Consider the following 18,875-nt stretch of genomic DNA (forward strand, 5'->3'; position numbering starts at 1 on the left):
CTTCTGGCCTAACAAAAGTGCACAATTCTATATTTAAACTAATCCATTCACTACTACCTAACACCCCTTGAGTTATTCTAAGTTTGAGTGCGCCAAAAAAAAAAGTCATCCTGTAAGTATAAACTACATTTAGGCCTACAACAACAACAAAAAACATTCCAATGTATCTCATTACCTTCAATTCAGTTTGGACTTCGTTCAAGCATAAGACTATAATATAGGCCTATACTGTCTATGGTACAAGTAACAGTGTTAAGATATTCAATGATGTAGCACTTTTTTGTTTTTACTCTTAACTAAACGGATTTATCCAAAGTGAAGACTATGGGAGAGCTCCGAGATAACCAATGAGTGAACTAGATCTGCAAAGGGAGTGTTTAATGTCTATGATTAAAAGCATTATTTACAAATATCTTATTGTAACAGATCACGAAATGAATCTAGATCTAGGTGGCTTTATTACTTTAAGTGTATTTTATGTAGCGCAGGCGACATCCTTGATGTCAATGACGAAGAATGCCTTGTGGATGTGCGTTTATGGAGGCTTCGAGGGAAAAAGAATTGGTAACTCGTGTTTCGTGGACACCACTGAACAGTTTGAAAACCAGCTGGACCAGGAGAGCGCCATGGAATACTGTCGGTCCGAACGTGGTCAACTTGTGAATGACAGCCCTGTGCTGGACTATTTTCGCGCAGTCAGATACCCTGTGCTGAGGCGGCGGCGTAGAAATCTAGTTACGTACGTTAGCATTAAATAAACAATAAGAAGGGATCCATATAAAACTGAAAACAACACTGGATTTAAATATAGATATATGCTACATCTAGATCTGCTTCTTAATAGATAGAGGCACATTCCTCGTTCCATATGCTAGGAAAAATTTGTACAAATGATCCTTTTTACCCCAGTGCTATTAGAGCATGGAATGGGCTGCCTGAGCTAGCCAGGAAAACTAATGACTTGGCAGAATTTAAGTCATTGGTTAACATGCATGACGCCTAGGACGTAATCATCTTCTTTTTTTTTTTTTTGAAGTAACGTCTGTATTTTATAAGATAAGATCTAATTGGAACAAAACTTGTCAGATATCGAAGTGCATTAAAAAAAAACACCTATAAATCGATTCAATGTCTATTTTTGTGTGTTTTTTTAAAACTCAAATAAATAAATTTGTCACCTTTCTCCTGTACGGGCAGAGTGGTGGTTAAACTCGTATCCAAGTTCAAATTTTAATCAATGGTGATATTTTTCCATTCCGAGTTTTAAAACATCTCACGGGGGAAGGAGGTGGTCGTTGTTTTGATCACATGACATTAAATCTTGCCCTTTGAGCATAGAAATATGTAAACCCAACATCCATCATCTGCTCCGTGTTTGTAAAACGCTTCTGGTACTCCTTCAGAGTTGATAATCTACATTCTATCCAATATCGCCCACAAGACGACGGGGGGATGACAGCGGGCAGGGTAGGCCAATGAATCCGGTACCATCGAGACGACCAAACGACAGTCCAGCGCTCAAGACCATGCAGACATTGTTGCACATTGACCACTTGTTATTATCAAAGGTAGAGTCACTGCTGTCTTCGAGTCCGAAGCTGTAAATCAAAATGTATCGCCACTCTTCGTGGTTAGGCCGATGGTAGCTTTTCACTGGGTCTCGGAAGTAGGCTACTGCTGTGGTCTTTCTAACGGCTCTCTATCTATCAGTGTAAAAGTCCCTTAAAATTTTTTGCGATTTGTTTTCTTCACTGCCAGTTAGGGTAGGCTGACATCAAAGATTATTATTGTAGCTCAAAGCGCTTCAGTTGCATCTTTCTATGTAAGTTCTCCTTAAAAGATGCATTACTAGGAGATTGGGCCGCTCTATCAAACATTTTCCCGTATTTCTGCTTAATAATGATGAATAATTATGTAGAGACGCTATAAACAAGTTATAAATATCAAAATTTAAATTAAATATATGTATATATATATATATATATATATATATATATAATAATAACAGAAATAGTAATTATAAATTCTTTAAAAAATTGTTGCATGTAAACTATTTTTTTTCTCTGCTTGTTTTCCTTGTAGATTTGTCTGTAAGTTACCTTCTTGTTCGATTGGTTTCTTTTACCTGCCCGAGTGTCAAAAAAAGTGCATCTGCAAACAACTAGAATACTGTGAAATCAGAACAGGGGAGTGTCGGAACGACCTCTGCTTCCCAGGATTCTATGGACCGCCGCTGTGTCTGTCACGCTGTAACTGTCAGGATGATGTCGCGTGTGATGTCAATACTGGATACTGCCACTTCGGATGCAAGAAAGGCTGGGCTGGCGTGGATTGCAGTTTAAGGCAGTGCCCCAGCGGGTACGCCGTCCCACCGGATTGCTTGCACCAGTGTCACTGCAAGGACGACGAGGAGTGTGACGTCAACACCGGACAATGCGAGCACGGTTGCGCCATCGGCTGGACGGGAGAAACCTGCTCTGAGAGATGCACCCGCGTGTCTTGCTCTGGGAGATGCTTCTGCTCAGACAGGTCGTGCGAGGATCCTCCTGGGCTGTGTCTGTGCGATCCAGGGTGGAAAGGTGAATTCTGTTCCGAAAGAAAATGTCCCTTCGGAAGTTTTGGACCTCCCAACTGTACTGGGACATGCTTCTGTGAAAACGACCGATTCTGCAACCCTTGGAACGGTGACTGCATGGGATCGCCCTGTCAGGAAAATCGTGAAGGTGCTAACTGTCAGGAAGTGGGATGTCCTCGCGGGTTTTTCAACCCACCCAGCTGTAAACACGCTTGTCACTGCGCTAACAGACGTCCATGTGACGCCACCACAGGAGAGTGCAAAGCAGGATGCAAAGAGGGCTGGCAAGGACGACACTGCAACCAAAGACTATGTGGTCAAGGGCGCTTCCTCTGGCCTGACTGCAGCCACGAATGTCACTGCAACGAAGCTGCTACCTGCAACTCCATTTCGGGAGAATGCGAAAGTGGTGGCTGCCTGAAGGGGTGGACAGGGCGCTACTGCAACACTTCCTCATACCAGGTGCTGAAAGGCTCCTACTACCGTTTTCATTCCCCACCCTCTTACATTTTTATACCGTTTGCAGGAATTCTTATCACAATGGCGACAGTTATAGCTCTGTCTCTTTGTTCCTCTCTAAAAAACAAACAAATTAGAAACGAAGAAGAAGAATTTTAATTTAGAAAATAATAAAGCGATTACTTTTTACTTTGAGAGTTGTTGTTTAATAGTACTTAGGTCTAAGTTTTCCTTGGTTGTTGTTTTTGCAGATGTCTAAGTAAATATTTCTTTAGCCGAGACAGTTTTATCGTCTGATACAAGTCTAAAAATAGTTGTTCATGTGGAGCCCACACAACATTCTAGAGAAAAGTTAACAACTCGTCATTTCTGCTCTACCTCTCGTACAGATACTTCTTGTAATAGTATAGGCCCTCAGGGCTTGCAAAGACTTTCCTTTAGGGAACAGTGCCAGGAAAAGAAGAAGAAGCAGACAGAGAAAGCAACGGACAGACAACATCTAAGAATGGAAGAGCCTGTCATTGAAAGAGATTCTGTCCAGGGCAAAAAGAAAGAACGGAATGGAGAAAGATGGTCGACAGATCTTGTGTGGTGCCCCAACGGTTCAACAGATTAATGGATAGTTTAAGGTGATAGGCAGTACAGGTTAGCAGGATAGCAAGACTTGTGGTGATTCAATATACAAATCGCATTTGTGTTGGATTGTTTTACAGATATGTTTGGATTAGTCTTTAAAATTGCTGTATAGGTTACAGATCTGTTGGATTGATGGTTTGCACGGACAGCTTGGAGATTTTCATTATAACTAAACAAGGTCAAGGACGCTAAATTGGACGTCACTGTTGCCAACTAAAAAAAAAAAAAGATATAGTTTTAAAATCTCAATGAGTGGCAGTGATGTTTGTATGAAGTCTCCTTTGTTGCCTGTAAATTGGCTGCACATGTTTTAAAATAAGTTTAAAAAAAAACAACATGTAATTAACATTTTAGGATGGCAGCATGGTCGTGCGGTTTGCGCGCTGAATGTCGTTCGGATTTATCGACGGTCGAGGGTTCAAACCCTTCCCGCTCCCATCCCACGTCGTCCTGCGGGAGGTTTGGACTAGGAAGTAAACTATCTTCAACTCTGAAGGAACATCCGAATTATGTAAAACATTTTACAAACTTTTGCACACCGGATACACCGAAAAGCTAGCTATTTATAGTTTTTTTCGCCATGTAGGCTATACAAAAAATCTCCAGTATCGCAGAAATAAAATAATCTTACACTGTTGTGCCGTACGAACACGCTGCTAAGATCTGCGCTGTTGTATGTAATTAAATTACATTTAAACTAAACACACGCACAATTAAACGATTAATAGTCCCGCACATGCGTTCTAGACCTATCAATCCACCACGTGAGCACACCCCTTAGACAACAGCGATGTTACACGTCCAATTATACCCAACCAGCCTATCCACTTATCCAAGTTTCTTCTAATGCCAAAATCGAACGTGTCCCGACTCCGCTCATCTCGTGGTATCTGAAGGCACACTGATTGATTCGTTTCTGCGAGGCTGTGGTGTTGAACTTCATCAAAATATATATATAGTCCTAACCACCTGGTTACTTTGTGTTCAGAGTATAATTACACTGTAGTACCTACATATCACGCGTTAAAGGTTTATTTTTGTTTTCTTTATGTGGTATTTTGTTTTTCTTTACACATGTTTGAGATAAAGTCTCCATTTTAAAATTGAACATTTTGATATCTGTTGAGTGATTGTTCTTGTATTTAAAATGGAAGATTCTAAACAATCGGATATAAATAGCTAAAGATTTTTTTATGAAGTGTGAAACATATGCACGCATATACTGTAGAGCTTTATAAACTATTTCAACGCGACATTGAGTGTTAAATTTGATTAAAACTTTAGTTCTTAGATTTACATAACTTTGTTCTTAAGAAGGTGTCGAATAAGGATGTAGAGGGAAGTCTCTTGTTAGATGCGAGATATACTTTGGAGTCCTGCTTTTTTTCCACTGATTCAGGTTTTTTGTGACCTTCCTTTTGCCTTCTGATTGTGCATGTTCAAAGACCTAGTAGATTGGCGAGCGTTCTTACTATGTGGCCACACCAGTTCATTCTTTGTAGTGCCGTTTGGCCGTCGTTTTTACTATGTGGCCATACCAGTTCATTCTTTGTAGTGCCGTTTGGCCGTCGTTTTTACTATGTGGCCATATCAGTTCATTCTTTGTAGTGCCATGCATTTGTTGATGTGTACGGCACCAGTCATCCTCCTTGTGTGATCGTGTCCTTAATTATATCTTCTTTAGCCTGCTGGTCTTCTCAGGCATCTTGCACACTGAAAGTACACGTGTAGTCGCTATTGGAAATTTTCACTACAAAGTAAGAAATGTCAAGGACGCTAAACTGAACGTTATTGTTGCCAACTAAATAAAAAAGAGTTGAGATATCATTGTAACAATATTTCACTGCGTGGCAGTTTATCTTCGTATCCAATATCTCGTTTAATAACGATGTATAGTTGCCCGTTTTGCTTTTAAATACTTTTAAAAGTCATAGAGTGAAAGTCTAATGATTCATTTATATGGAAAGTATTTGAACTATAATCCTAAAAGCTTAGAATTTTTTATTCTGAAGTTCTAACAAGTACCCAAAGATTATCATATACCTTTAAAAAAAACACATAGCTTATCTACACTTTCTCTATTTTGTACACCGGATGCACCAAAAAACGCTACTATTTATGGTTTAAACTCTAGTTTTCCTCGAGATAATAATTAGATTTGCTAATATTTTTTTAAGCCACGGGAATACTGCATTCCTCATTAATCTTCGGATTCGAAGACAAGCCTTATTTATTGTGATTTTTTGTTGACTATTAAATCTATGTATTAAAGTGCTCTTACTTTCGTGACAGTATTTTGTTGGTCGCTATGTGCTATGTTTGTGTTGTTCTATACGTTGAGCAATTCATGTCGCAGTGTGGATGACAAAGTGGCAGATCGACAAGGACAGACTACAACGGAGATCGATTCAGATTTCAACATGGTGGTCGTGGAGGGAGACAACCGAGCAGGAGATCAGAGTTAGTAGCTTACATTTTCCTTCAAACATTTTGGAGGGTCGTCATTGCGGGCTAGCAGAAGTTGGGTTAAAAGTTTTCTTTTTCTCTTCTTTTCCCGTCACACTTTTTAAATTCAAAGAAATGAAAAAAAATGTAAATTTTTTCCTTAAAGAAAAAGAAAAATACCCAATATCCAGCATTGGAATCGAACCAACGACATTCTTACAACTGAGTTATACATGCAACTAAAAATGTTAAGCTCCCCTTTCAAACCATGCGGTCTATAGGAAAGGTGATGTAAAGGTATATTTTATGGTCCAGGGTTAACGAGGGTGTCATGTGATCAAAACAATGACCAACCGCCTTTACTTTTCACAACTAATGTCAGGAGGATCTTAGTTGGAAGTTGGTCGAAAAAGTCAAGTAAGACATTAAAATTGGGTAGACTCAGAGGCGACCTAAAGATCCTTCAAGATTTGAACCAGGGACCCTCCGGTTCGGTAACCAAGTGCTTTACCCCTCAGCCAACGCGCTTCCTATTTATCCCACTGAAATGGGCGAAATTTTAGCTTGAAAAAAATGATTCAATTTTTTTCTTGCGTCTCTTACCAACTCCAAACTAAGTTCCAATTTTTTTTTTTTGGTAACACTAAGTGAATGCTTTGACAAATAATGAAATAACAAGGAGAAAAAATGAAACTGCATGTTAGCCACAGACATTTTTATTGTTTACAATAATTCTTATTTTAAGTGTAAGAAAAAAACGGTATAAGATAATCCGAATTTTTTTTTACGGAGTCAAAGTAGGCAATTAGTGATGAGTAGGGGCTTTTTCTTTTATATGAGAGAGATATTATGTAAAGATTATTATTCTAAATTATTATTCTAAATGACTTATTGACTTCATAACCGAGAGCTTGCGATTTTGTGTACTAATAAAAAAAAAAAGAATCTATAACTTCGAGTTATTAGAATGTCCATAATAGTTCTACCAAATCTAAAGTCTCTTTAAAATTAATTAGGGAATGTAGAGGAACTTGGCCAGGCCGGCCTTAAGCATATTCAAACTAGGCAGCCGCCTAGGGACTCCAAGACTCAAAATAACTTGTTCCCAATTTTATTGTTCACTAGCCTTAATAATGTTTTAAATAAAGAGCGTAATTTTATTTTTTCATTGTTTATTTTGTATTTTTCTATTTCAGTTGGGACCATCAAATTCTAAGGCCTCCAATTATCTAAGGCCGGCCCTACACTTGGTCATTGTGCTGGACACGTAAAACCGTAAAACCGTAGGCCATAGTCGCCAATAGCTTTACATCTTCTGCACCAAAGACCATACGGTGTGAAAGGGGAAACTTTACCTTTATCATTATCAATAAAACTATTTCATTTCAGATATATCAGTGACAATATCCAACAGGATCAATACAAAAAGTGGTATGGAGCAGAAGTCCAGTGAAGTGAAACAATTAATCAGTTATCAGATAACTCCAAAACCTCCACCTGAGCCACTGCCATTCCCTTTATGGTTCATTATTACTGTAAGTTTAATTGTTGTTGATTTTTTTTTAAAGCAATCCTTATAACGGTGCAATGGATTCAATAGATAACTTAATGAATACGATAGTCCAAATAGTATTGTTCCGTTGGCTTGCTTGTTGCGCTATTAGCTTGCATTATTAGCTTGCATATGATATTAAAAAGACTGATTTTATTATTTGGTTTCAGATCTGTTGCGGAGGCAATATGAAGTATTTAGTCTTTCCGACTCTAATGGCTGTCAGTCTAGGGCTGTTTTTGGCCTTCACGAGAGCAGTGTCCTCATCAACAGCACACATGGGTGAGAAGAAGCACGTTTTCCATCTCTCTCTCTTTCTCTCTCTCTCTCTCTCTCTCTCTCTCTCTTTCACTCTCTCTCTTTCTCTCTCTCTCTTTCTCTCTCTTTCTTTCTCTCTCTATCTCTTTCTTTCTCTCTTTCTCTCTCTATTTCTCTCTATTTCTCTCTTTCTCTCTCTCTCTCTTTCTCTCTCTCTTTCTCTCTCTTTCTCTCTCTCTCTTTCTCTCTCTCTTTCTCTCTTTCTCTCTCTCTCTTTCTTTCTTTCTCTCTCTCTCTCCTTCTCTCTCTCTCTTTCTCTCTCTCTCTCTTTCTCTCTCTCTCTCTCTCTCTCGCTCTTCTTTCTGCGTTTGTCGTTCTCTTCCTCTTTTTCTCGCATTTTACCTTTCAATTTATATTTCATCTCACTATATAAAAAAAAGGAAAGTTCCCCTTTCAGACCATGGGGTCTATAGGGCAGATAATGTTAAGGTCATCTGTTTCTTTGGCCGAAGGTTTATTTGGCCAACACAACGACCAACCGCCTTTACTTTTCCCCAACTAAAGTCGGGTACCCATTAGAGTTGTGTAGACTCAGGGGCGCCTTGAAAATTCCGAAGTTCAAAATTCCAGTCTTCACCGAGATTCGAACCCACAACCCCAGGTTCGGAAACCAAGTGTTTAACTACTCAGCCACCGCGCCCCCTCATCTCACTTTATTTCTCTCTTATTGGCCTCTCTGCCGGATTCTCTTTCTATATCCTTCTTATCTTTATCTATGCTTATCGCACTTCTTTTTCTCTTTCTCTCTCTCTCTCTCTCCCTCCACACTTCTCTACCATAAAAATAAAGCCATTACACTAAAGAAAAAAATTTTAACATCATATTTGTCATTTCTGTTCTTCTGCTGTAACCTACATGTTCTTGACACGGATGTTTTGGGGCAGCTGTCATTTCAAAGTTAACAGCTCCTGTTCCTTTTCAAATTGCAAGTTAATTTGCCCAACAAAATCCATCTTTCTACACTAACATTTTTATTTTATACACACCTTACTTAAATTCGTGTCGTGTTTTTTTTTTTTGACTTCCTGTGTCAGTCACTAGACTTGATGCGATTGTTTATTACAAATCACCAAGGTTACAGCCCTTACCAGAGCCCCAGAGAGCTCAGCGAGGACGAGCCAGACATGTCAAGGAGTCACAACTTCTTTGGCAACCTCCTGAGGGACCACGCCTCCATGATTCAAGCCAGAGCTCAAATGATGCAGCAACAGAGGCTTCAGCTCCCAGAACCGCCTCAGGAAGCTCAGCAGGAGGACACGCAAGACTGCGACTGCTCGCGCTGTGAAGTAGACAACAGTTTTTTAGGGGTAAGGTAATAGACCTGTAATTCTGTTCTGTCTCAATTGCGGGTGCTATGCAAAACGGATTGTGCGGGGCCCACTCTGGGTTGGGAATGGGATAAGGATATAAAGTGAAAATTAAGATTTTGTATTAGAAAATAAATTCGTCTTTACATTTTACTCATTCATTCAAAGCGAAAATTAGCGAATTGTTCAAACTATCTTCGTGAATTATTGACCTCTGGATTAGTTTGAGGCACAAGAAGCTTCTTTCAACTGATGCCACAGTGACGGGTATTGTAGGCCTATAATGCCGTTTTTTATCGCGCTCAGGATTGATGTGTTCAATATTGAATGACACCCCAAAATGACAATTATGTCTATATTTCAGGATACTTTTATCAGTTTTCAGGAGATTTGAATAATTTTAGGAGATTTTCAGGACTTTGTCGTATATTTTGTAATTTCTGGAGATTTCCAAGAGTTATAATGGTTTAATTTAATAATTTACACCTAGAATTAGCGCGGGGCCTATAAAGTGCGGGGCTCACTGCGGTCGCATAGGCTTCAGTGGTCTATGACCGGCATTGTGTTGTGTCAAACAATTTAACTAGTGCATACTTTAACAATGCTATTTAGACGCTTTTGTATTGTGTCAAGGATTATATAATTTAAACGTTTTTTAAAACTCACTTTACAACTTGCTCTTTGACACATTGCATTACGATTTTAAAGCATAAACCTGCTCTAGTGATGTACCTAGGGTGCCTGACACCCCGGGCAGAAAGATATGTACACATTCCTCACCTCCTATTTTTATGTAAACCATATTTGTTTAGAGACAGCCACCATTAAGCAATACAAAAACTTACCCACGTTAATTTAACCGTGGGCCACAGAAGCAGATGACCTTTAGGCCCTACATCATTTGCCCTATAGATCGCTAGGTATGAAAGGGGAACTTTACTTTTTTTTTCATTCGCAAAGCTGTCAATCATTAAAGTTATGTGTTTCAACCAGCTCCTTCTCTATCCTTAGAATTGACAAGTCAAACACACCTGTCCCATTGAAGATCTCAAAGTAGATTAAAATGAGTTTCAGTTAGTATTTTATAAAGTGTTTTGATACCCAATTTGGAGATGCCTTTCCAAAACACTCACGATTCTTAAAGATAACCTTCGCCCATTAAACAACTACATAAGATCTGAACGAAGTGGTCGTCTCCTTTCCATTAGGACTAAAAGATTTAAAAACTCCTTCATCCCACTGTCGGTCAGAGTGTTACAGGATCAGCTGTCGTCATCGAGAAGTACATAGAAGTCTAATTTATAAAGCGCTGGTTGTGAGTGTGTATGTGTTTCGTGTGTGAATGTTGTTAGAATTTTCCATCTATATTGTTATTGTACAGTAGTTACGTCAAGGTTGTCAATTATAGTGTCAAAATGAATTTCATATGTTTGGATCAATAAAATTATCTTATCTTATCTTTCTTGAAACATACTTAACAATAATTTACATAAACTGAATATTAATGCTCAGAAAGAGATAAAAACTTATGTCTTTTAAACTCATTGCTTTCCTTTTCAACTGACATTCGAATTTCGAAGAGGTATTCTGACAAATGTTTATGACTTAGCAGAGTTTAAATATTTAATGAACATGTATGCAGGATTTAAACGAAAACGAGTGTTTGTTTCAGGGCCGGATTTATGTATGTATACACTTTTTCGAAAGCTTTAATGAAAATCCACTTTTTAACACGTATTAATTACTCATATCTAATAGCAGAGAATTCGAAATCTCTTTTCTGGAGGCCCTTTTTTGTGGAAGTCCCCAGGGCTGTAGCCCCGCCTGCCCTGCCTTAAACCCGGCCCTATTTTGTTTTATTATTTTATTCTTAAGAAAAACTACACAAGTATTGAATTTTTAGTTTCAGCTCTTCACTTACACTAGTGATGCTCAGATTACTGCCCGTGGGCCATATTCTGCCCGTGATGCTGTGCTATCTGCTTATAGGCTAGAAACTTCAGCCGATAATTATAATGAAGTATACTAGGCTGAATTCCATAGGATTAGAGCGGTAGTGTGGTCCGTGACATGCATGTCGGAACATAATATTTCCTTTAGGACGAAAATGGTTCAGCATCACTGACTTAGACTAATGGGTGGCTGCCTGGTAGTGTTGTTTGCGCTTTGGACTGACGTTCTGTGGTCACGAAGATCCCTGGTTTGAACCCTGCCCGTTGCAGGTATGTTGCCATCTCCCGTAGTCCTGATGGAAGTTTGGGCTTTGATGTAATTATCTTCCGAATCCGAAGGATTATCCGAACAAAGTGAAACAGTGCGTTTTGTTTCTAAACTTCTTTTAGCTCTACTAGATCTATGGCAATATATTGTCCTTGTCATTTCGTTTTATTCGTTCCACAAGTGCTAAAAATATTAATTCCTTATTCCACCAGGACGATACACAAAAGCACCGTAGGCTAGTGAAACACAGTTTCCAGCATTTCTATGGCAAACAAGATTTAGCTTTGCAGATCGAAGCGTTCGTCCCCAGCAAGCAAAAGCGTTGGGAGATGAGCCCGGTGTTTTTCATAGCGGCCAAGGAAATGTGTGCAGACGGCATGGCGCCATTGGCTGTTATTGTTGTGCACACACATCACCGTCACATGATAGAGAGGAATGTCGTACGAGAAACCTGGGGAAGTGTTGCCAAGGGGAACAACTGGCCCAGGAGACAGGTTTGAATATTTTAATATTTTAGAGACCGTTATATAAATCTAAGGCTTACTTTAGCATCTGCTAAAAACGAGAAGATGTCGCGGTTTTTCTTAAGATACAAGGTTGTGGGCACGCTGAAAGATGTTGTGGATAGCAAAGTTTTTATAACCGGTATTTAAAAAAAAAAAGTTTCTACTGTCCACCTTCAATTTGGCCCAACTCTTGAAATGAAACAAATTGTATGACTGATAGAATGTCACGCACTCTTTTGTACAAATAGTGAAGGAAACAAATTGTAAAGTTAAGTATCTGTCAAAGTATTTATTTTTATCATTTAATCTTGGCTAAAAGACCTGCTACTTTTTTTTTTATATCTTAGTTAACAATTTATCTTGCGTATGTTACACATGATGTAAGGGGCGCGGTGGCTGAGTGGTTAAGGCCATGGCTTCCGAACCTTGGGTCCTGAGTTCGAATTTCGGTAAAGACTGGATGTTTGAATTTCAGTATTTTAGGGCGCCCCTGAGTCCACACAAGTCTAATGGTTACCTGACTTTAGTTGGGGAAAGTAAAGGCGGCTGGTCGTTGTGCTGGCCTCATCACACCCTGCTTGGTAACCTTTAACCATAGAAACAAGGTCTGAAAAGGGAATTAATTTTTTAATGATAGATTGACAATTAATGTGTAAGTTTTTTTTAAACGTACAATCAACTATAGATCTAGATTCTAGCTTACAAGTCCTCTCCTTGTTAAGATGCAGTTAATAGGATTTTGCTACTTTCTTTTAGACTCAAACACACATTTTTATCGATGAATTAAAGTCCTGAAATAATATAATAGGCCTGTTCTCCACAGCATTTCAAAATGATAGATTCAGAATCAGCACATAATCAGATATATTAAGAATGAAAATTATGCATGATTATTTAGGCCTAGAAATCTAGAGGATAGGAAAACCTTTAAAGAATAGCATAATTGGCAATACTATATGAAAATGGCTTGTTTGCCCCTTTTTCTGTATCTTCAATCCATATGATCTATATCCCCTACTTTAAGCATCTAATTGTTAATCCAATTTCTTGTTCAGCTATATCCTCTACTTTGAGCTTCTAATTGCTAATCTAATTCTTTGTTCAGCTGTTGGGAGAGATCAAGCTTATTTTCGTATTAGAAGTCAGTGACGACCCGATTGACAATGACCTGGCCACCAAGGAGTCAGAACAATTCAATGACATCATTTTGGTTGACATCCAGGTGAGTGTATTTTATGTACAAATAGATCATGGTCTTTTCAATATGTTTCTTTTTTTTTTTTTCAAAACGTGTTATAATTGTGCAGAGTGCACTAATTTCTGACAAATGTTGAATTATGTGAAGTCTCTCGCTCACAGACAGAAAACATTGTTTGATTTAGCATATTTGTAGTTATTTCCTTACGGTTGGGTATAAAGGGACTATCTATTCCTCTAATTCATGTAATGAAATTATGGTCTTATCGAGCTATATGCACATGATGTTTAGAAGCCAGATATAACTTTAAAGATTGTTCAATTTCAACTATTATTTCACCTTTCAGCATAGTCCTTAAGTTGAATAATTTATTTTGGCAAATTTTCATTATCTTACCGAATTAAAAATAAGAGTCGCACATACAACTCGTGCTGCTGTGATCACATTATGCTTGTATATAGGTCACTCCATTGTCTTCAACTATTGTAACAATTGTATTACATATTTAGCGTTATTAAAGAGCTTCGTGATTTATACTTGTAAGTATAATTAAGTCACTAGGGGGAACTAACAATTATATTCTATTTTTCTAATTATGATTTAATAGTAACCTTCATGCAAATCAATTATGAACAAATAAAACTTGAATGTTTAATTAACTGTATTACTTTAATAAAAGTAGAAGTTGTTTTTATTATTCTTGTTGTTACCCTTTTTTTTCAAACATTCCAAAAGTGACGCGGGGTTATCTACCTTGGAAATTGAGTATTCAAATATCAATTGAAGAGTTGTTTTTTTTTTTGTTTTTTTAGGGTAATTATTTTTTTGGCGATCTTCTAAACCTATTTAACAAGAATATACAGGACAACAGCGACCATTTTTCTAGACACTCTAAGTAGATAGATCAAATGAAGTTGTTTTTTTAATTTCACATTTAATTATTTTCAAATTATTCCTTGTACGGGGACAGGGAGACCTTAAAACATAATGTCCGATTTCTTTCCCGCGATCAATCATTCTCATCACGAAAGGAATTTCACATATAATTCTGATTCCTTACTCGTTCTTAGTTTGGACTTTAAGAATATCCTTATAAAAGTTATGTTATGAGTGTTATTGGTTAAAGTAATAGACATAACCATTAGGTACAAATTATTCATGTATGACTTGATTGGTTGCTTCCTGAAACAAGTCACTTTCAAATATTCATAGGAAACACACAAGCCAGCATCTAGGAAGATTCTTTCAGCTTTCAAATGGGTGTTGGATTATTGCCCCGGAACACATTACATCATCAAGGTAAATACATACATATTAAAATAAGTAGCAACAGACCTTCACTGTCAAGTATCCCGTTCTTTAAAAATGAGTATATTATTAGGTCAACGTGTCACCACTGGTAGTAGATAAAGCACCCTGTCACGACCTCCGATCCTTTGCGGCTCGCTGATACTTACTTAGACTTAGGTCCTCCCGCGCCGTTCGGCGCATTGGGCGGCAAGCTGTTTCCATAAAGATCTGTCATTGGCAATGTCTGAAGCCTCCTCCCACCTGGTGTCCACTGTTCTGAGGTCCTCCATAAAGGTGTGTCGCCATGTAATACGAGGACGTCCCTGTTTGCGCTTTCCTCGAATTGGCTTCCATGCTGTCGAAACTCTTGGTGTGCGTAATTCATTTTGTCGTAGAACATGTCCCGCAAACCTCATGCGACGCTCTGTCACAACCTCACTAAGTGTTTGACTCCCAGTTCGGCATAGGATTTCCTTGTTTGAGACCCGATCTGTGTAATTGACTCCCAAAATCCGTCTCAGCCATTTTTTGTTGAGCCACATTTAGTCTTTTCTCAATTTTGACAGATGACTTCCATGTCTCACATGCATATGTAGCAGTTGCAATGACGATTGTGTTGAGAAGGTACTTAATTACTAAAAATTATACTTGTCCATTCATAGATTTTACTGACCGGCTTCCCCCAAACGTATAATGAGTTGCTTCTAACATTGTCCAATAGAGATGACTTAAACGAGATCGTCGCTTTAGGAAAGTTCGTCATTGAAGATGAGCACATTTCTCATTTCCTATTAACTCGAAGATGACTGTAATGTCCAATCGTTGCTTTAAAAAGCCGGCCACACATATGGCATTGGTAATTTGGGCCTACTGCAGACAGGCCTGCTTTTCTCTCAGTCTTTTGTTAGCCCTGCGTTCTTTCATGCTGGCCGCGCTCCTTGCCTCATATCTTGAGACTCCGACAATCACGGCTTCACTCCATGAGAAGCCATCGAGAACTAGTATTTCCCAGCAGTGAATTTTAATATCACACTTCTAGAGGGAAATCTTAAGGGTGTCTATGTAAGGCTTTTTTTTTTTTTACCTCCGCTGAGAACGCTTTCCTGCACACAGATCCCCATAAAGAAGTCGTTTGGGACGGCAATTTTCTGGCATACGGGCTGCATGTCCCACCCATTGAAATAGGGACCTTGTCGCTGTGACGTGGATACTGTTCATATTTGACATTGGTAGGATTTCAACATTTTGTATGTGGTCAAACCAGTTCACCTGATGAATTTTTCTTTGACAGCTTACATTTAAAATGAATTAAATAGACTTTTTATTTCAATTTTTTATCTTATGAAGAGTATCTTATGAAAAGTCTCAGTGTAGTTTGTTAGGCCTATAGTGGTGTGGCTTATTTCAGCAAGGTGAATTCATCCCCCCCCCAACACACACATACACACACCCAAAAAGGAGGGTTGAGGGCGGGTAAAATACAAAGTTTGCACTGCATTTTCTATTTTTTACTTTCTTAATTTTTATTTTTTTATTTTTATCGTAGCCTCCTGTTTAATTTGTAATTTTAAAAAAAAAAGTCAATTAACACAATTCATGATTAATGTATTATTAACTGATAGTAGTCAAGACAATACTAATCAACTGAATAGTATTCATACTAAATCACTTCTTTTTCTAACCTATCACTGTACCATACATACTACAGGTGGAAGAAGACTCATTCATTGACCTGCCCATATTGCTGGGGGTCTTGGCCTACCAAGATTTGACCAACATGATCTTCGGGGCAGTGGTCTATGCGGAAAGTGTCAACAGGAGGACTGACGACAACAAAATCATGGTCTCGAAGAAAGCGTACTCCCCAGACTGGTATCCTCCGTATGTTAAAGTGAGTAGGTCTCAGCGTAGTAAGTACCCAGATACCCCTCCCCCACGGGTCTACAAAAGAGTTTGGACCAGAACGCACTGAGCTAGAAGCATGAAGATTTTCATACAGGGCGGAAAAATTATAAATAGCTAGCATTTTGGTGTATCCGGCGTACGAAATAAAGGAGGTGTTGATAAACTAGGTCTTTTTTTAATGGTATATGAGTTGATAAGCTAGGTTTTTTTAAATGGTATATGAGTTGATAAGCTAGGTTTTTAAAATGGTATATGACAACTTTTGTGCAGTTTTTAGAACTGCAGAATTCAGTTTTTGCCAATCATTTAGACATTGTTTAAATGAGAGCTCAATTCAACTTAGTTGTCAACATTGCTCTTTCAATGCAGAGTTCTTAGCATTGTTTATCTAGTCTTCTTCCAAATTTCGCACAATCTTCCGCTTTTCATTCTTCTTGAGGTTCCATTAGCCTATATCGCCACCAGATTTATCCATATCCCTTTCTCTTCTTTTACTTTCTTGTTGTATTTTGTTGCTAAAAAAAACGTACACTGGTACCGGATTTTAAAAACAAGCTAAATATAACAAATTCTTTAAAAAAAAAAAAAAAAAAAAAAAAAAAAAAAGAGCTTATCTAAAGGGGAAGAGCTCCGTCCTTAAAACTAGATCTACCATTAATTTACAAGCTATTTCCCCTATTCGATATCAAACAAAATACTTAATTACCAATAATTAATTGACTAATTGAGTATTTCTGTTTCTTGAATCGTGTTTTGTTAGGTTCAATAAAATAATTGTTTAAATGATCAATTGACCAGAGAATGTGTGAGAGAGAAATAGCGTAAACCCAACAAATTTAGCCATATCTGTGAATAGTGGAGTATTAGTTTCCCTTGTTGCTATTAAAACAAAATAATGAATTACCAGTATTTAATTGTTTACTTCGTTACTTTTTTTCATTGATTTATGTCTTGTCTATGCCAATGAATAATTATGCGAAGTTTCAGCTTGATCCGAGAATGGGTGTAGGAGAAATAACGTGTACACACAGTAGTAGGCAGACCTTTCTAACTCGCTGTTTGTTATTTCAGGGTGCTTGCTACGTTATGCCTACTACGCTTGCCAAGCGCATTTTGGAAATAGCGGAGTACCTCCCGTACGTCGGGGTGGAGGACGCCTTCATCACCGGGATCGTCGCCAAAGTCTTCGACGCGAGGCACGTCAACATACCGGACAGCCTCTACGACCGGAGCCCCAACAGCAGGCCGGAGCTGTGCGATTTCGTGTACCGGAAGAAGATGGTGGCGCACAAGGTCAGCCCAACCCTGGCACACAGTATATGGCGTAGAGTCGAGAAAGCAGACATGTGTGGATTATACCCTGCTGAGGAATAGACACTTGAGCGGGGTTTAAAGACTTGAATCGCTTGAAAAGAAAGAAGTGCTATATTACTGACATATATATATAGTGCGTTTCAAAAGTTTCATATATGTTTGAAACCATAATGTAAATGAGCGCCCTCTGGTGATTTATTACCTACACTTATACAGTACTGCGACTCACAGTTTATATTTCTCTACTTAACGTTTACGAATCCTGATCTAATTCATGGTTTGAGGATGGAAATTATCCTCTCACAAATTTGATCTTTTATTTTAGCTCTGCTCTATTTATCCTTGCTAATTACAGCACAACAAAGCGCTAATTAACTGTCAGGATACAATATACAATTTTGGCAAAGTATTTCAGAAATATTCGTATTTCAGTTATACAGACGTGGGGGAGATGGAACGTGGTTTGATGCAATCAGTGAATAATAGCCAAAATCCAATGCGCTGTGTTAAAGACGCTCATCTCATTATCCAATCTGGCAGCCAAAGAGGTTGTTGCTTTTTTTTAATTTTACATTATTTTTTTTTAAACACCAGTAAACATGCTCAGCATTTTATGTGTATAATGTATGTCTCTATTTCATTTTTCTTATAACACATATCTTGGTACAGTGGTGTAGCTAGGGGAGGGGGAGAATTTGAAAATCCCTCCGGGCCCCTGCTTGAAAAAAAAAGGGGGGGGGGCAAATGAGTGGTGGATTTTTACATTAAAAATGTAATATTGCGCAAAATACAGGGGTCCCAAAAGAAGTCAAGCCCCCCGGGCCCCAAAACGATGGAAAATTCCTAGCTACGTCCCTGCCTTGGTATACTCATTGATAGTATCAATCAGGATTTTTAAATTTTGTTTTCATTTTCTGGAACACAATTTTGTCAGTTTTGTAAATAAATTATTTGATGATGAAAAGAAATGCTCCTACGAGGAAAAGTCAACACCCTAAAGATATACACCTGTAACAGATGTGGCACAATGCATCTCTCTTAAGTCTCCAGAAACAGTTTCCTGTGCAATTCTTGACAATCTTCGGAGACTTTTTGTGTTGGATATATATATATATATATATATATATATATATATATATATATATATATA

The 18,875-nt window shown here is 38.2% G+C and overlaps 1 protein-coding gene across 1 annotated transcript; it reads left to right on the forward strand.

Annotated features, from left to right (window-relative positions):
- The first annotated feature begins 5,822 nt into the window (after nucleotides 1-5,822).
- Nucleotides 5,823-18,822, forward strand: LOC106075916 (beta-1,3-galactosyltransferase 4-like). Its single transcript, XM_056041713.1, has 9 exons — nucleotides 5,823-6,130; nucleotides 7,505-7,650; nucleotides 7,838-7,949; nucleotides 9,060-9,292; nucleotides 11,725-12,006; nucleotides 13,124-13,240; nucleotides 14,429-14,515; nucleotides 16,215-16,397; nucleotides 17,483-18,822. Exons 1-9 carry the CDS (start codon nucleotides 5,986-5,988, stop codon nucleotides 17,783-17,785), a joined length of 1,608 nt encoding a protein of 535 aa, XP_055897688.1. The 5' UTR covers nucleotides 5,823-5,985; the 3' UTR covers nucleotides 17,786-18,822.
- Nucleotides 18,823-18,875: the final 53 nt, after the last annotated feature.

Source organism: Biomphalaria glabrata, chromosome 9 (genome assembly GCF_947242115.1).
Source record: "Biomphalaria glabrata chromosome 9, xgBioGlab47.1, whole genome shotgun sequence".
In the NCBI taxonomy this organism is placed as follows: Eukaryota; Metazoa; Mollusca; class Gastropoda; family Planorbidae; genus Biomphalaria; species Biomphalaria glabrata.